Here is an 18815-nt window from a genome sequence, read left to right as displayed (position 1 = left end):
AAAGATTTGAGGCATTTTCACTCTGGGGAAAAAATTGTAATGGGAGAAAAGTTTCAAAGTTCAGAATAAGACAATGAATGCAAACCTCTTCTTGTTTGATTTCTAGGATACTGAATACTACTATGTTTGAAAGCTGGGAAATAATTGGCCCCTACCCATCCTGGTGGTTGTTCAATGGTCTTCTCTTAATTATACAAGTATTACATATCATCTGGTCCTACTTCATCATTCGCATTGCCTACAAAGCTGTGGCACGAGGAAAGGTATGCATGACTAATTTCATTACCAGAAAAATGAGTGTGGCTTTCATTTTCTTCACAAGGTCGAAAGAGTCAGTCACTCTGAAAAAAGAGAGTTGCCACCTTACTGAAGGTTTCCATCTTAAATCATACTGTAATGCATATAATAGTTATATTCTGTATTGTTAATACTCAGCAAAGATTATGTCAGGCAAACTTGGCTCTAATAAATACCTAGGTTCATTAATATTGTTTTCTTCACAACACAATGGAAATGGTGTGCCACAGCTTTCTTCCATATTTTTGTCAACTTTCCACATTAACTTTTAGCACTGAGATTTCCTAATAGTCTTTCATCTAAGTGTAAACAAGGTTCATCTCTGCTTAAGGCTTGTATGTTTTTTGAGATTGCCAAGATCAGCTAGACTTTTCTCATCTAGACTACTTTGTGCAAATCAGATCAGTTTTTCGTTCCTTTTTTGTCATGTATGTAGGACTCGTTGAGTTTATTAAAGAATACCTGATTTTTCACAGTTCTTTATTGTACCAGGAAAGAAAATGGGGGCAGGAAAGGTAGAAATACATGGATTAATGTATTGTGAAATATAAATAACAAATTTCTAGACACTTGCTTATGAAACCATTCCACTCTGGAAGTATTGAGTAATTCAGTTTTTTAAATCTGGAATTGAATCAACTGTCCTCCAAACATTGTGTAATGTTTGGAGATAGAATGATAACGTGATATTTTCATTCCTATTCTGGGCCAAGGCCATTACTACTGACAGTTTCATGTGAAGGGGACAAGAATCCTTCAGCTATCCCTGATCTCCTTGCTACATTGTCTCTGTTCCATTTTTGGAAATGTAATCCTAGTGGTCATGCCTTGTAAAGGGAAAGATGCTACTTCTGCTTGTTTGCTCAGAAGTCTGTGTAAAGTTGAATTAATGTAAGGCACAGGTCCCTAACTCTTTTGGTTTGGTGGCCCGGAAAAGGAGGCAGGCACCATTATACGTGTGCGAGTGCACAAATGGGCCGCATGTGCAAGCGCAAATGGGCCGCATGTGTGAGCACAAACTGGGCCAAGCGTGTGCCATAAATGGGGCGGTGCTAGCACCAGCAGGATGCTAGGGGTGGTGCTAGTGCCAGTGGGATGCTCGGGGCAGTGCTAGTGCCATGGGACACTTACACCAGCGCTAACGTGAATGTGGGAGGTGAGTGCACGCCCACACGCATGTGCACTGGCCATCCCTTCAAGCAGCCTGGTGACCAAAAGGCCACGGCTAAGTAGTGGGCCACGGCCCATAGGTTGGAGACCCCTGATGTAAGGCAAGCTTATGTAATTGGAGCATCTGATGTTATATGTGGGCATCAGTTATCTAGATAGAGCAAGTTGTGTTGATAGGAAGAGAGTTACAAATCTATGCTAAGTCATGCAAGTAACTGAAGCGGTGTCTTTGGCTTGGGAAAAAATGCTCATCAATTGTAGGAACCTTTCCCCTTTGGGTTCCTACATACTTTCAAACCCAGGTTTTTAAAAAATAATTGTGAAAAACAAGTTTCCAAGGTGTCAAATATTGTGAAATCACAAATCATACATGGGACATCATGTAGAGCCGTGGTGGCACAGTGGTTAGAATGCAGTAGTGCAGGCTAACTCACTGCTCACTCTAGGAGTTCGATTCTGAGCGGCTCAAAGTTGACTCAGCCTTCCATCCTTCTGAGGTCAGTAAAATGAGGACCCAGATTGTTGGGGGCAATACGCTGATTCTGTAAACCACTTAGAGAGGGCTGTGAAGCACTATGAAATAGTATATAAGTCTTAAGTGCTATTGCTATTGTTATTATGCCAAATGGTTGCCATGTTCTAATTTTAAAAAATGGAGATTGCGTGACAAAAAATGTCCTGAATTCAGATTTTATACTATCGGGAGGGGAGGGGAGGGGAGGGACTCTCATTGAAAAATCACAATGCATGTTTAGCTTTTGTGAAGTTTGTGCTTTTATATGAAAGGAATTCTTCCAGATTATTCTCTTTTAGGCTTTTAATTTTTTAAAAATGAAGAGATTTAGTGTTAATCTGAAAACTTCATCTACTTGCTGATGAGACAGGGTTAGGACCATAACTGCTAGTCTATAAGGAAAAGATTTTTCAAAACCTTTCATGAAAATACAAATATTATCTCAGTAATAATCACAGTGCAGTTATTGAAGCATTATGTAAGAACCACTTATATAAAAACTACATTTCAAGATTCTCAGGAATTTGTGCCATGAGAAGATCTAAATCCCATGTCTACGGAGATTCTCAGTCATCTAGGTCAAATCCCAAAGATGCTTTTTCATGAGGCAACTTGACTCTCTTGTTTTTCTTTGAAGACGTTTTGCTTCTCATCCAAGAAGCTTCTTCAGCTCTTGACTGGATATGGGTTATTCCACCCATAGGAATTCCACCCACTCACTGTATAGGTATGCGGATGATACTTGCGTCAAGATCAAAACACAGGAATTGGAAGCATTCACCAAACATATCAACTCGGTGGACAGATACATCAAATTCACACACGAAGATGTTAAGGAAAATAGTCTAGCCTTGCTGGACTGTGCATTATACATTAAGGAAGGCAGACGCCTTAATATCAAAGTTTACAGAAACCCCCCCCACACACACAGATCCATTTTTACATTTTGATTCTCACCACCCACTGGAGCACAAAATGGGCACTATAAGAACCTTTCATCACCGAGCTGAAGGCCTGCCTACCAGCAAAGATGGGAAAGAAAAAGAAGTAAAACACATCAAGGAAGCCCTCAGAACTTGTGGCTATCCCAAGTGAGCCTCATCAAATCCCCAAAAAGACCCAGCAGACAAAAAAGAAAACAATAAACAAAGCAACGTAGTCATTCCATTCATTGCAGGAATATCGGAAAAACTCAGGAGGATCTTCAGCCAACACAACATATGTGCACACTTCAAACCTAAGAATCCACTAAGGCAGAAGCTTGTCCACCCCAAGGATAAATCCCCAGACATTAGCTGAGCAACGTGATATATGCAGAACAGTGCAGTGAGCCATGTGCAGTTCTGTACCTTGGGGAAACAAAACAATCGCTTCATAAACACATGGCACAACATGGGAGAACAAACCCATCAGGACAAGATTCAGCAGTCCACCTGCATTTAAAAGACAAAGGCCGTTCTTTTGAAGACAGCAAAGTCCACATTTTGGACAGAAAGGACCGCTGGTTTGAAAGAGGGGTCAAAGAGGACATCTATGTCAAAACTGAATAGCCCTCTCTCAACGGGGTGGGGGGGGGAATACAACATCATCTATCTTCAGTCTACAACAGTCTTTTTAACAGTTCCAAGAAGGCTCCACACCCATTTGCACTACTCAGGTGACCCTGACTACAAAGATAAATCTCCAGGTAGCCTCGATGACTCTCTAAAAGAATGCAAATGACCAGCTATCTGCAAGGAGTATAAATCCTTCCACTTCCCACCATCCAGTCAGAGGTGAAGAAGCTTCTTGGTTGAGAAGTGGAACGTCTTCAAAGAAAAACAAGAAAGTCCAGTTGCCTCGTGAAAAAGCATCTTTGAGATATCTTAAATCATACTTAGTTTATGTCTGAATACAAGAGAGAAATAAAGTTTCTGATAAACAAATCAAAATATTTTATTACTGAACTCTTCTTCCCTTTGCATAGTAATTATTTCAGGCCTGTGTCTGCAGTGTTGCTGTCAAAAATGAGATTCTTGACATCTGTAACCTGCAAAATTATAAACTCGTTGAATCGGTGTAGTTTTTACTTCTTTTCTTCTGAGATCAATATGTGAGAGCAGAGACAATGGGGTTTTGTACATCAAGTCTCCTGATAGTTTAGAAAGATGGTTTAGCTGTACCTGCTGTAACCCTGTAAAGAAAGATTTAACTATCTGATGTAATGTAAGAGACGGCTTATTTGTAGTGTAGAAAGGGATTGTAGAATTTACAATCATTGGATTCATCATTACTTGAATCTAAATGATTTAGGATTAGTGTGTTGAACTAGAGTCCCAGTAACAAGTATTTTTTTTAACAAATGTAAGCAATTCTGTTCCAGAATTATGCATTTATTTCTCAAAAGAACCTTTTTTATGTTTGGATGATTTTTCTGTACTGTTTATTCACATTATCCCCATTTTCTGTTTGTATCTTCCTGTTTTTCCTTTCTCTAATTTTATTTTGTAGTTACTAATTTAAAAGCGTAGGTGTGTATTTCTGCTGAATGGCTACAAATAATTTCCAAGTTGGGGGTCTCTTCTCATCAGGTTCCTAGTCAGGAGTGGACTCTTCCCTGTAATCTCCATTCTCTCTCATTCCTTTTCTCTGTACCAGATTGAAGTTGTATTTCTTCTTTTTTTATGTAAGTGCCATCTTTGCTACAGTTGTAAGGGAAAGGGGGAGGGCTGCCTTCCCCCCACCTCCTGGGCTTTAAATGCTATCATCCCAAATTAAATCTCAGAGCTGCCTAATGTCAAGTGGACACTGCTTCACACGTGTCTTTTAAATTGTTGTTATTCTGAAAGTTTAAAGGTAAAGGTTCCCCCGCACATGCGTGCTAGTCGTTTCCGACTCTAGGGGGCAGTGCTCATCTCCGTTTCAAAGCCGAAGAGCCAGCGCTTGTCCGAGGACATCTCCGTGGTCATGTGGCCGGCATGACTAGACACCAAAGGCGCACGGAACGCTGTTACCTTCCCACCGTAGTGGTCCCTATTTTTCTACTTGCATTTTTTACGTGCTTTCGAACTGCTAGGTTGGCAGAAGCTGGGACGAATAACAGGCACTCACTCTGTTACGTGGCACTCGGGATTCGACCTGCCAAACTGCCGACCTTCTGATCGACAAGCTCAGCGTCCTAACCCACTGAGCCACCACGTTTAGACTAGGAGGCTATAATCTTCAGTACTATTCAACTCTATAACCACTTGTTGTATTCCATTTTAAAGTTATTTGCATTTAATAAATCTTTTCTTTTTAAAGTAAAAAAGTAATTAGAAATGCCAGACACAATAAAATGTTAAAATATTTTATTTTAGATCACATAAGCTTTATGATGAAAAACTACTGTGTACAAAATATAAAATCCTGCTCATCTCATTGCATCTCAAAATTATCCTTTTGCTCATCTTGGGAAAGTTAAGATGAGATCTTACCAAACAGGTGTTGTATAGGGCCCATAATTACAGGTATCCTCCTGATGGTATAAGAAGCCATCATGGTATTTAAAAGTTAAAATTGGGACAACTTATAATTGGAATTGGCACAGAAATCCAGAATATAAACGCTTTAAAGTGTTTCCCAATAGCTTTCTTTCGGCTGCTTCAGGAAAACAATAGTCATAAATTAAGAATAGATCACAGTCCACTTTTTTCTGTCTTCTCTTGTGCAAGAAATTTCAGGCAACAGCAGGATTATTACAGCTCTGAAAAGTAGGTCTCTGCAGTTGGTGTTAGCAATCATTAACTTGCCACTGGTATGGCTTTATTCTGATTTTTTTGTGCTTTGCTTAGGCTGTTCAAAGTGCATACACCTGGCTGAGAGTAATCAGGGGTGAGGCTAGTCTGAGCACATTCTACCGTTGTTAGCCTTGTTAAATCAGAGGTGTACCTGCCTTGGCAAGTGCTCAAATGATAATATAAAATCATTAAGTTGGCTCTTAAGAATCTTACCAGTTCAGTCTCCTTATTAATCTCAGTTAATGCTTTTACTTTTCTTTCAGTAATAATATATTGCCACCTTGTGGCAAGCCAAACTACTAAACCTTTGAGGTTTAGGGAATTCTGTTCCCCCCCCTCTTTCAGTCGAAATAATATGTTGATCGGCATTCCAATATCAATTAGTCAACTGGTCCATTTCTGCTAATGTGAAAACCTTCCTCTATCGTTCATGCACGAGTAACTATAAAATTCAAAATTATGGCAATAATTACTTTTGCTGTTACCGTAGTTTCCGATAAAACATTTTCAATCAACTTCTTGCTTACTAAAGTGACATAACTATAACAGTGGAATAGAATCACTTTTGAATTACTATACTGGGAAATATTGTTATGTCTGAGTCAATTTGAGTGATTTGGATTGTAAAGCCTGTTTCCTCCATTGTTTGATATACAATTGACATAATTTTGTTATCAACTATATTTGATGGTACGTCATATGGTAGCATTTCTCAATAGTAACTATCAAATTCATGGGGCACATAGAAGATGATATTCAGGAAAATAAATGATATGTATAATGTTCCTATGTATGTATTCTATTCAGAATATTTCCATTTCGGTTTAGATGTCTCCCTTGATCTCTTTATTGTGATTTTCAATTGTCTTCATTATATCAAAATAATGTTGTGTTATAGTTTATCTAAACTGTCTCAGTTATTCACATTTTTGTAATTTCTTTGAGATAAAATAATTATCAAAGTGATATTATAGTGGGAATTAGAAGAGACAACTTCTTCATCACCAGGGTCAGCCAGGAGCTGATCTTGCTAAATATATCAAATTATTTTCAGATTTGCAAATTTGACAGCTGAATTGTTGCAGAATATTTCTGTTCAGCTTTAAATTAAATTTGTGGATATGTTCAGTTCTTTTTCCTTTCCCAATTTAACATGTGTTCATTCTGAGCTGATCATGTATACCTAATACAAATTGTACCCCAGGGGATTCTGCTAATACAAACAGGATAGGTATAGAACAACCATCAGATATTTTTCTGTCGTTCTATCTAGGCTATCTTTAACAAATTCTTCATCTGTTATTTATTATTCTAAAGTTCCTTGCTTCTTCTTTGTATTGCAAACTGAGATATGTTCTCTGTTTAAGGCCAGTCTTTTTTCTCATTTGCTTTTGATTATTTTGTGGCAACATTCTCTGTGCTCCCCATGATTACTTCGTTGACTTAATATAAAGATGGGAGAAGATAAAAGAGTCAGAAGATGGGCTATTTTTTCTATTACTTTGCTTGAGTACCTTAGTGTGAAAGAGATGAGATCAATTCAGAATAGTGGTTGGGAATTACCCATCTTCTCGTGATACTGCTTTTTCCCCCAAGATAAGATTGTGGAGGATCGTCTCTTTCACATGAGATGTTTTGTCGGGCAGGTTATGGAACACCGTATCTTAGGCAGATCAATCTGGCTTCTTTAATTTTACTATAATGAGCTATTTTAAAGATACTTTAAATATTCTTAAGAATATTAAATCTATTTAACTTTTAAGGCTATTTTTATTAATATATAAACATTTTGATTGTTAACTAGGATGTCTTTGAAAGAGAAAAGGCAGAAAACAATTTATTACTAATTAAAAATATATTCCTGTAGAGAATTTAATATATAATTAATGCTATCTGCTCTTTTCACTATAATAGCGTGTACTAGCATGTGCATCTATGATTCTGCCTCCCTCAAAATTATTTTATTTTTTGAGCAAACCTTGCTCTCAAAGAAAGCTTGATGATTTTTGAGGCTGTCCAGTTTCCTGGTATTGTTGGTCTTTTTAAGTTCTTCAGTTCCATAATTAAATGTTTAAACTGTACCATTTAAAGAAAAAGCATCTACTGTATATGAGCTTGTTTTTAATTTTTAAATTCCTTATTTGTGGTATACTTCTCCTTTTTATCAGGTATCAAGAGACGAGCGCAGTGATGTGGACAGCAGCTCTGATGATGATGATGTGACTTCAAACAACAGAAAAGGAATTCTGAAAATTCCAAGCAATGATCGCAATCGGATAAATGGCCATGTAATTAGTGACCAGTGGGCAGAAGAGTAAAAATGGGACAGCTGCCCCCACTCTAAAGATTTGAATTCAAATACCTAGAAATGCCCACAGTTACAAGAAATTTTTAATCAAACTGCCACATCATTCCCAAATCCTCCATGCACAGCATGGGCAATTTTGCACAGGATGAAGAAGCTGATTACTAGTGCAAAACCTTTTTCAACTTTAACTTTTTAAAGAAAATAAGCCATTTTGTATTTAATGTTTGTTGAAATATGTAAGAGAGGAGGAAAGAAAGTAGGCTTCAGAACATTTTTTTCTTTGTTAAGCTTGATCACCAACAGGTTCTGTCTGCTTTACTGCATTCCAGGATATTTGGATAGTTAGTCCATATTTCTTGTAGGACCTACTTATGTCCTAGGATGCTAAACTGGGCTACACCTAAAACAACCTGGGGATTGTGGCAGTGAAGGATTTGCTTGTTAGTGCACGGCATATCAATGGTAATTTTTTTCCCTCATGTCATCTTACTGAGTGATAAGAAAGAGAAAGCTGGCATTTGTTATTTTTCTTGAGTGGTGCAGCATCTCCAAAGTCTTCATTGTGATTCCTTTTTTCTTTTTTACAAACTCTGGATTTGAATTCATGTAAGAATTACCAAACAAAATGAGTAGTTTTCAACGATAGGATTATAGGTAGGGATGACCAGTGTTTGTTGCTGACTGTCCCATAAAGATAAGTTGTGAACGTACCCATGTTTTGAGAAGAAAAGTGATCTCAGACGAACCTCCATCTTGCGTGATACTGCTGGGAAGCAGTGACTGTCTCAGAAGGACTCGATGGGTCTCTTGCCCCTACTTGCCTTTTATTCAATGGTACTTCAAAGGAGATGGAAGATGAGGAAGTGTTGTTAGGACTTGGGCTTTGGAAATCCCCTGAATTATCATCATTTTATATTATTGTTTACTCTGTGATTAAAAAGTGCTTGATGAATAGGACCTAAGGATTTTGTTTTATTGAGAAAGGTAATTTTCACTGTGGTCTTCGAGTTCTATTTTGCTAGCTTGCTGTTGTTAAGATTTAATGACGAAAAAGAATTATCATCTTGACACTGCAAAACAAATAACTCGTGTTTGTGTCTCAGTAGGTATGATTGTTGATCTAACCCTAAGCATGGCCTTCTGTTGGCATGGATGATGATCCTATATTGCCTCTTAGACTGTTTAAATATAGTTTTCTTCATTACTTTTTATTTTTATTCTGGTGCAATGAAAATGGCTAGCAAAATCATCTGCATGCTAGGTAGCACATAGATTTAAAGAGCTGATGGAATACAAGGACCTACCTATAATCAACCGAAGAATGGTCAGGGAATAAATCATCACAATGCAAGAAATTCACATCTTTCAGAAGATACTTAAACTATTCCCTACGCCAGAATAAACAATGTGAGATACGTTGTTTTAAAATTGGGACAGGAAGTTGATAAGAATGGAAAACTTACTCTGATTTAATGAGTTGATTCTGTTTGAGGAGGGAGGGGTTAAGGCCAGAAAGAAATGAAAACATATGGCAAATTATCTGTAAATAATTTTTTTAATATTTGCTTCACAGTTTCTATTGTAGGAATGAGAGAAACTGTGAACGAAGAATGGAATGACAAATATCATACAGATATTTCCACTTTTTCAACAATTTGAAATTCACATTCTTCATGGCAAAAATCCCAGAAGTTTCTGATAAAGCAAACCAGTCTTTATTACACATACTATGTGGTGTTGAGTGCTCATTACTTTGTATCATCAGCATTTATCCCTAGCTCCTTCAGTCGCTTATTTCTCTGATATGTCTGATATACACCACCAGTCAGGAGGTAGCCACCATATAGAGTAAGAAGCATCATGGAGCTTGAAAAGGTCTTGTAGCCAAGGTCAGCCAGCTGCTTTGCAGAAACCATTTTTGCTGCAAAGAAAGCAAAGAACTTAAATCATAATTAAGACAGCTTGATGCAACCCCATTAAATATATACATTGTATAGAACTTGTTAAAAAACGAGCAGTACAGGGATGTTTGGAGTTTAGCTGAATAGAGCAAACCAAGTTAATGAAGGTTTAAAAAACTAGAATCACCTCCTTGATCAGAAAAGAGAGTTCTCTATTACTATCATGATTTTTAATAACTGGATCTCCTCCACGCTAGTTGATAAAAAAAATACTTAAAATGTTATCTTTTCTTATAGCAGCATAGATACATAAAGTTCATAAAATTACTTCACAGAAAGAGTAGAGCAGGGGTGTCAAACTCAATTTCATGGAGGGCCGCATCAGCATGGCGGTTGCCCTCAGGGGGCCGGGTGGGTGTGGCCAGGGTGGGTGTGGCCTACTGGGTGGGCGTGGCTAGAGAGTGTATGGCCTGCTGGGTGGGCGTGGCCAGCTCTACATCGTTGGCATCAAGGGTGCCTATGGGGGCCTGGGCAGGGGTGGGACAGATCTGAAGGTCTCTGGGCCAGAGCCAAGGCAGTGGGGGCCGTTCCCTCACTGTTTCCAGGATGGCTTCGCGGGCCGCATGAAACCACTTCGCGGGCCGGATCTGGCCCCCGGGCCTTGTGTTTGACATGTCTGGAGTAGAGGAAGCTTGGCACCAACTTTCAGCAGAGGTGGATCAATCAACAGAAACTGAGTTTAAACATGCTTGGGATAAACACATGTCCATCATCTGACTTTTTTTTTTAAAAAAAAAGAAAAAATTCAAAGGGCACTCAATGAAACACTCAAGTTTTTTTGCCATCAGTTCTCTATGTTTCTAAATTCTGAAAAAACATTTAAAATCTGCTGTCCTTGAGATCGAGTGCAGCATCTCATTCAGAACACGAATGGCTCAGGACAGCATTTTTTAGACAGAGGTCATACAACATGTGCTAAAAATAACCTGTAACAATTGAAATGTTTGTGCATGAAAATATTTCGCTTCTCAACCAAGAAGCTTCTTCAGTTCTTGAACTGAGACAACCATGACCTGGACGATTGAGAATCTCCATAGACAAGCCTTCCAATGGATTATAGCGATGCTAGGGGCAAAAGACTACTCATGCAAAGAGAGTTAAGAAAAGACAGCTAACATTTTTGCCTTTAAGGCCACATGTATTGGCTGGAGGCCTAATAGATGCACACACAGTCTCCACGCAGCAGGCTGGTTAGGAGGAGAAAGTCAAAGCCACCACCCTGTCATTTACCAATGTTGAATCAATTGTTGATTTTCTGGAAGGTCCAGCAACCAACCCGAGTCCTCTCAAGATAGAAGCTAAAAGCTCAGATTCCTTTTATTCTGACAGGATGCCACGGTTTTTGGGTTTCGCAGTAAGAGGATGATTTCTTATGAATAAATCCAGAAGACATTAATATATAATTTATTAAATTTAATTTTATTAAATTTATATACCGCCCTTTCCCGAAGGACTCATTGTGGTTTACAGGGTATTTAAAATCAAACAAAATACAAAAGTTAAAAAACAATTTTAAAAAGATTAAATTATCCCTTAACTAAAAACCTCAGTTAAAAATTCTCAGCCTGGGCCGGAGAGCTCAAAGAGCCAGGTCTTCAGGTCCCAACGGAATGAACGAAGGTCAGGGGCGGTCCTAAGCTCCACGGGCAGCTGGTTCCAGAGGGCAGGCGCACCCACAGGGAAGGCCCTCCCCCTGGGTGTTATCCGCCGGCAATCTTTTACCGGCGGCACCCTGAGAAGACCCTCCCTGTGCGAGCGCACTGGACGAAGGGAGTTTGATGCTGGCAGGATGTGTTCCCTCAAGTATCCCGGACCCAGGCCATTTAGGGCTTTATAGGTCATCACCAGCACCTTGAATCTCAGAGCCAGACACAGATTTCTCACCATCAGAGCTCGACTGGGTGGACCTTTAAAAAATGGCCTGCAAACTATGATAGCAACAATGCTAGTAAATTGGCAATGGCTGCCTGTGGAAGTTTGCACGGCAGGCAGCCCACTTAATGCCCAAGCCTGCATTAAATGATGGCAGTAATAAAAAATGTTCTGATAGTGCTTTGGAAAATATTTCAATTCATTATATTTCATATAACTTTAAATTGTGCCAGCAGCCTAAAGGAGTAGGAGTAGGAGAGACATAAAAGTATTCTTGAACTAAGGGATTTAAAGCTTTATCAATACTATTTTGAATTTTGCCCCAAAATACAAGCTGATAACTGGCAGTTTAATAGTACTTTTGCAATATGATCTTACCTGTGAGTACCCTTCAACTATCTCACTGCTGTACTATAGACAACATGCAGTTTTCAAAATCTTTTTAAGGGTTTTCCTGGGATCTGATGAGAGACATATTGCAAAATCCACATTTGGGGGTTAAGAAAATACATTAAATTAAGCACATCATTTTTTTTTCATTTCCTACCAAGAATCATTCACTGCTAGTCAATACAAGATAATGTACACCACTCCCCTCCTTTTCCTGTACACACAGCAATTTGAAAATAGGAAAACATTGCAAAAGGTTTACACACACAAACTAGACTAACTTAAAATTGCTTTAATTGCCTTTGGTTTTCCAAGATGCAATACTGAATTAATATATATGTACACATGGCTATTTCTGAATACTCTAATCATATCCTACCATACTTAGTAGACAAAAGCAAAACTCTAAAAACAGTTGCTAGCTTTTGGCAAATATTGCTCTATCTTCTATTATCTTCAAACCCTAAGGCCTACATTGAATAAAGTGCCATGTAGCTGCCTCCTTTTTGGTTTGGGCACACTTTTCTAGATTTTGCCCTTTTCCAATAAGCTTATTTTCCACTATCTCAGGAACAAAACAAAACTTCAGCTATATAACCCTGCCCAGTCCATTTTAGATACTGTATACCAGCCACTATTGCTTTTTACTAATGCCAGCAATATATCTTCCAGCAGCGTGACATTTAATATTCTAGCTATGACACCCCTATCAAGTTCTCACCCCAGTTGTTCTTCCCACAGTCCCCTCTACTTTTCTTATAAATTCACTTCTGATGCCAGCTCAATAATCCTTTGTTTTATTACTACCTCCTAATAAAAGCTTATCTTACTAGATAGCACAAAGTGTTTATATGGATGTCTCCATCCATACATAATCATCCACCAGGCAGCCATGGGTGAATGCAAGCTTTCAACTGTATTCTCAAACACAGAATGCTCAAATGGTGTATTTTAGGCAAAACTTAGGCTTCTATTATCAAAGTCAGTTCCAACTTTGTTAAAGCAAATACATTTGGTGGAGAAGACTATTACAGTACTTCAGTCCACAGACATAAGGACAAAGTGAAGAAAGAACATGCTCTTCTTTTAACATTTAAACTTTTCCATGTGCCAGGAACCTTTCGAAAAGCAGATGCTATTTCATTGCCATTCTAAAGTAGACCAGTACAATATAGTTTGACCCAGTTTTTTTCCATCAGAGTAGCGTGATGGCTGAGAATAGTAATAGCACTGGTATGGACTTTCCTTAGGAATTTAACTTGGCCATGAAAGTAAATCTGAGTAAGGAAAAGCAGCATTTTTGTTGAGCAATATTTAAATTACCCCCAATAAAATACAAATGGGACATGACCTCATCCAAATCTCTTAATATATATACATAATGTTTAAATCTCGCACCTGACTGGCTAGAAGACACTCTTGAATTTTACAACTGGAAGGAAATTTCAAACTATCTCCATGCTTACCACAGAAATTAAAAAGAGAAAAGTGATGACAAAAAAGACATAGTGGTCCATTAAAAACCCTTTTGAGTCTGTTTTCTTTTTTATGTTTTTTTGTCAGATGGTGGTCATGTATTTATCAAGCATAAGTGATGACTGACCCATTACCTCCATGGAATGTTGGTTCCAAGTTTTCACTACTCTTTCTTTGAAGTACAGGTAATCCTCGATTTACAACAGTTCATTTAGTGACCAAAGTTACAACAGCACTGAAAAAGTGACTTATGACCATTTTTCACACTTATGACCATTGCACCATCCCCATGGTCACATGATTTACATTCAGATGCTTGACTACTGGTTCATATTTATGACTGCTGCAGTGGCCTGGGGGGGGGTCATGTGACCATCTTTTGCAGCCTTCCGACAAGCAAAGTCCATGGGGAAGCCAGATTCACTTAACAACCGTGTGACTAATTTAACAACTGCAACGATTCGCTTAACAAATGTGGCAAGTCATAACATGAGGCAAAACTCACTTAAGAAATTTCTCAGCAACATGAATTATGGGCTCAGTTGGGGCCCTAAGTCGAGGATCACCCGGGGTTGAGGAAATACATTAGAATTCAGCGTCCATCCCCTTCAGACATCCTTAACACACACCCATCTCTTTCCTAGCTGAGGATTATGAGACCTTAAAGGCTAGAAACCAAAGAGAGCCCGAGTTCCTTAAGCACACAGCCAACCTTGGGCCAGTCACTCTCTCTCTCTCTCTCTCAACCCTAAGAAGGAGACAGAAGCAAATCATTTGCAAAATCTTGACGCTCTCCACCCCCAACCCCAGGGGTAGGCAACCTCGGCTCTTTTATGACTCATGGACTTCAACTCCCAGAATTCCTGAGCCAGCTTGGCTGGCTCAGGAATTCTGGGAGTTGAAGTCCATGAGTCATAAAAGAGCCGAGGTTGCCTACCCCTGCCCAACCCCCCCCCCAAAAAAAAAAACTGACTCAAAGGCGATCCCCCCGAAAAAACCTAACAGAGCATTCTGGCCGTTACAAAGACGGATGAGAAGCGCCTCTTCCTCCCCTCCCCCCATCTAGATCCAGAGAGTCACGAGGACGAGCCCGGGCAGGCGTCCCTTCGTCTCGTGACGCCCGGGCTGCAAACGCCAGCAGCTGCAACCTCCTCGCCTAGGCTCTCCCGGGCTCTGAGAGCGATTTCTATCACGGTTTAAGAGTTCAGCCGTTAACTATACTCGCCAGTAATAACATACCCGCAAGGTTTCCCTCCGCTGCTTGGCTTTGCGGCCGCGCAACGCGGACTTCTTCTACTTCCGAGTTCAACGCGGCTAACGCCGTAACTTTCGCTTGGCTAACTCCCCTCGGGAAAAGAGAGGTCCTATCGGGAGGAGCTCGATGCGTAGACGTAGACATAAACGTAGGAAAAAGTTGAGACTGCCAAACCTGGGTCTGACAAGGGAACACGCCCTCCTTTTCCTCCACCTTCCTCAGGACCGAGGACGATTCCTCTAAGTCAGGGGTCTTCAAACTTGGCCCTTTTATGACTTGTGGACTTCGACTCCCAGAATTCCTCAGCCAGGCTTGCCTGGCTGAGGAATTCTGGGAGTTGAAGTCCACAAGTCATAAAAGGGCCAAGTTTGAAGACCCCTGCGAGTCTAAATGACCTGGGTTAGGTTCCATGCTCTCGTGCAAACTAAAAGATAGCAACCAAGAGGGGAATCACTGAGATTGTCCGCTTGGGTTTTACTTTACGAGGAAATAGATGCGATGTTACTCGATGCATTATTTAACTTTTTATTTATTAGGTTTATTTGCCTCCCATCTCGTTTTGAAGCGACTCTGAACGGCTTGCAGCATTAAAAGCAAGTTTATAGTCAGCTTTCTCAGGATTCCAGACATATAATATACGGCATCTAAAGGCGACAATACATTGTATTCCATGTGTGAGTCTAAGTGCTATAACTCTATGCGTGCTGGTATCGTCTCACGAGGCTGATGCTGCGGTGCATACTGGGGCTTGTAGTTTTTAGTGAGTTTCCTTGCCCTCACGATCTCCGTTTCCATGTGGCGGAAAATGTATTAAAATAGGACTACTGTGCCTGAGGTGCAAAGTACAGATGGTGCAAGTTGGTAATAGATTTATTCCTATAAACAATGTTTGTCCCTTATTGTTATCTTTATATTTTTCGCAATATAAATAGCCCTATGTAGAGGTGTAGGTCTATTTCAGGGATAGGCAACCTTGGTTGTTTTATGACTCGTGGACTTCAACTCCCAGAATTCCTGAGCCAGCTGGTCTATACATATGCTGTATGTTGTTGTTGTTGTTAGTTGCGAAGTTGCGTCCGACCCATTGCGACCCCATGGACAACGTTCCTCCAGACCTTCCTGTCCTCTACCATCTTCTGGAGTCCATTTAAGCTCACGCCTACTGCTTCAGTGACTCCATCCAGCCACCTCATTCTCTGTCGTCCCCTTCTTCTCTTGCCCTCAACATTTCCCAGCATTAGGCTCTTCTCCTGTGAGTCCTTCCTTCTCATTAGGTGGCCAAAGTATTTGAGTTTCAGCTTCAGGATCTGACCTTCTAAAGAGCAGTCAGGGTTGATCTCCTCTAGGACTGACCGGTTTGATCGCCTTGCAGTCCAAGGGACTCGCAGGAGTCTTCTCCAGCACCATAGTTCAAAGGCTTCAATTCTTTGGCGCTCAGCCTTTCTTATGGTCCAACTTTCACTGCCATACATTGCAACTGGGAAGACCATAGCCTTGACTATACACACTTTTGTTGACAGGGTGATGTCTCTGCTTTTTAGTGTGCTGTCTAGATTTGCCATGGCTTTCCTCCCAAGGAGCAAGCATCTTTTAATTTCTTGGCTGCAGTCCCCATCTGCAGTGATCTTGGAGCCCAGGAAAATAAAATCTGTCACTACCTCCATTTCTTCCCCATCTATTTGCCAGGAATTGAGAGGGCCGGATGCCATGATCTTGGTTTTCTTAATGTTTAGTTTAGTTTAGTATGTTATATATTGTATGTATATGTTGTATATGGTATGTTTAGGTGTGTGTCATGTATGTGCTCACTTTGAGAGCAGGCAACAAAATTTCATTTTTGATGTGTGTCGTCATGCCCACAGTAAAAAAATGACAATACAGGTTTTCTTATCTTAATTAAAGGCCGCAATACCACTGGAGTGAGCTAGAGTTTACATGCGATTAGAAACAGAGGGGCCAGAGGGACGTTACCCTTTTAGGACCACAAATTAGGAAGTCCAAAACGAAAAGGGAAGACCTAGTGAAAGCATTAGTCCGGTCGCTGCAAGGACATAAGAAACGCTTTGTTGCCATCATGTGGTAGGTGTGAAGTTTTCGGTGGAAATAAGTTGCTCTGTTTCTTCCTAGCCACTTCCGACTGAGCCCTGAGAGTGAATTTTAATAGTTATTTCATATTTAATATTTACTTGAAATTAGCATAAACATAGGCTGGCTGCTATCCTCCTGTTAGCAAAACGACATCATTTAAGACATGCCTTAAGAGTTTAGAGACCACTCCTTTTGCTTATGATGGGATATGGTTAAGATGCATGGAAAATGCACTACCTTAAAATGTATTAATATTGTGAGTTATCTTTAATGGGATTGAGAAAAATTTGATGCTATTTACATTAGTACAATCTTCATGCACTACAATCTTAAATCACTAGGAATAATATAAAAGTAGAAGAGTTACAAGAACTTTTTAAGTGAAAGCTGAATATTCCAAGAACGTTTTTTGTTACAACAGTCTAATACTGTCACATCTCTAGAAGTTAATAATATACCGAAGAAGTCTTGATAAGAGCAAAATTAGACATGATATGCCACTGTCTTAAGTTGGACAGTGAAGAAATAAGTCAGCAATAAAATCAATTCTTCAGAATTACTTGCTGGTGAAGGGTGCAATGGGTACCATTGTCTGCTGGTGAACAAATTAATCTTTATTGGAGGAAATCAGACTTAAACATATAACAATGCTATAATTTTTCTGTTTTGGACACGTGATGCAAAAAGAAAGGTTGTTAAAGATTTTGGGTTTAGAAAATGCAAAAACGGAAGACCAGCAAGGTGATATATATCATTCTAGAAATAATTATCCATAGGGCTACCATATTTTGACAGCAATTAACAGCAACAGAGTATGTCACATTTGACACCTTGTCTCTCATTATCTAGTAGCCAGCCCCATTGTAACCACAAGGGCTTATGTGTGCTTTTGCATTGCACTATAAAGGAAGAGCTGAAATAGTTTAATAAAATGAACTTAGTGCTATCTCCCATTTCAAAAATGTATTTGAACTCATTTTATTTGCAAAGTCAATGCACATAGTCCTTGCTTGCAAACCACTTGTTTGGTGATTATTCAAAGTTATGACAGCTCTGAAAAAAGGAGATTTATGACTGATCCTTGAAGTTGCAGTTGTTGTAGTGTCACTGTAGTCACATGATATGGATATTTGGCAACCCGTGTGCACCTATGATATCCAGAGTGTCCCACAGTCACATAATCATCATTTGTACATAATTTACTTTTAATTTTATGATATCCTATTCCTGGTACTTTTCTTTATTGAATCTTTGAGTCTTTCCTTTCTGTATGCTCCCTCACCTGGCAGCAGCCACCTATCTGCCCACTGGCCTGCTTGCAAGCCACGGGGGACTTGCAATTTCCCACAGGCTTCCCCTTTCATTTTGCTTGTTGAAAGTTGTGAGGATCGTCTTGTTCAAGCAACACAAGGGGCGTGCCAGGTTTGCTGTTGCTAAGCAATGTGATTGTGTGACCTCACACTTTATAACCACATTACTTAGCGATGGAATTTCTGGTCCCAGTTATCGTTGTTAAGCAAGGACTATTTTTAGCTACCCGAAAAAGTTTAATTTTTTTGCCAACCCAGAGTCATTCAATAGACCTCTAGCAGCTGAGTGGCATAACCTTTCAGCTCAGTGACACAAATGAAAGGGACATGGTGGTTTGGAAAGAAGATTGTTAACATTACTTTGCTGCAGAAACCCGTCTCTAGACCCCCATCTCTTTCTAAATATCATGTATGTC

The 18815-nt window shown here is 39.6% G+C and overlaps 1 protein-coding gene across 1 annotated transcript in view; it reads left to right on the top strand.

The window, feature by feature from the left end:
• Window positions 1-9004, top strand: part of CERS5 (ceramide synthase 5) — a 54136-nt gene extending 45132 nt beyond the window's left edge. The window contains exons 9-10 of the mRNA XM_083355472.1: window positions 107-263; window positions 7908-9004. Of these exons, the coding sequence (XP_083211598.1) occupies window positions 107-263; window positions 7908-8057 (307 nt within the window). The 3' untranslated portion in view covers window positions 8058-9004. The remainder of the gene's footprint in view (window positions 1-106; window positions 264-7907) is intronic.
• Window positions 9005-18815: the final 9811 nt, after the last annotated feature.

Source organism: Vipera ursinii, assembly GCF_947247035.1.
Source record: "Vipera ursinii genome assembly, chromosome: 2".
Taxonomy (NCBI): domain Eukaryota; kingdom Metazoa; phylum Chordata; class Lepidosauria; order Squamata; family Viperidae; genus Vipera; species Vipera ursinii.
The sequence above is the reverse complement of the archived record's forward strand: the minus strand, read 5'-3'. Positions and strand labels throughout refer to the sequence as shown.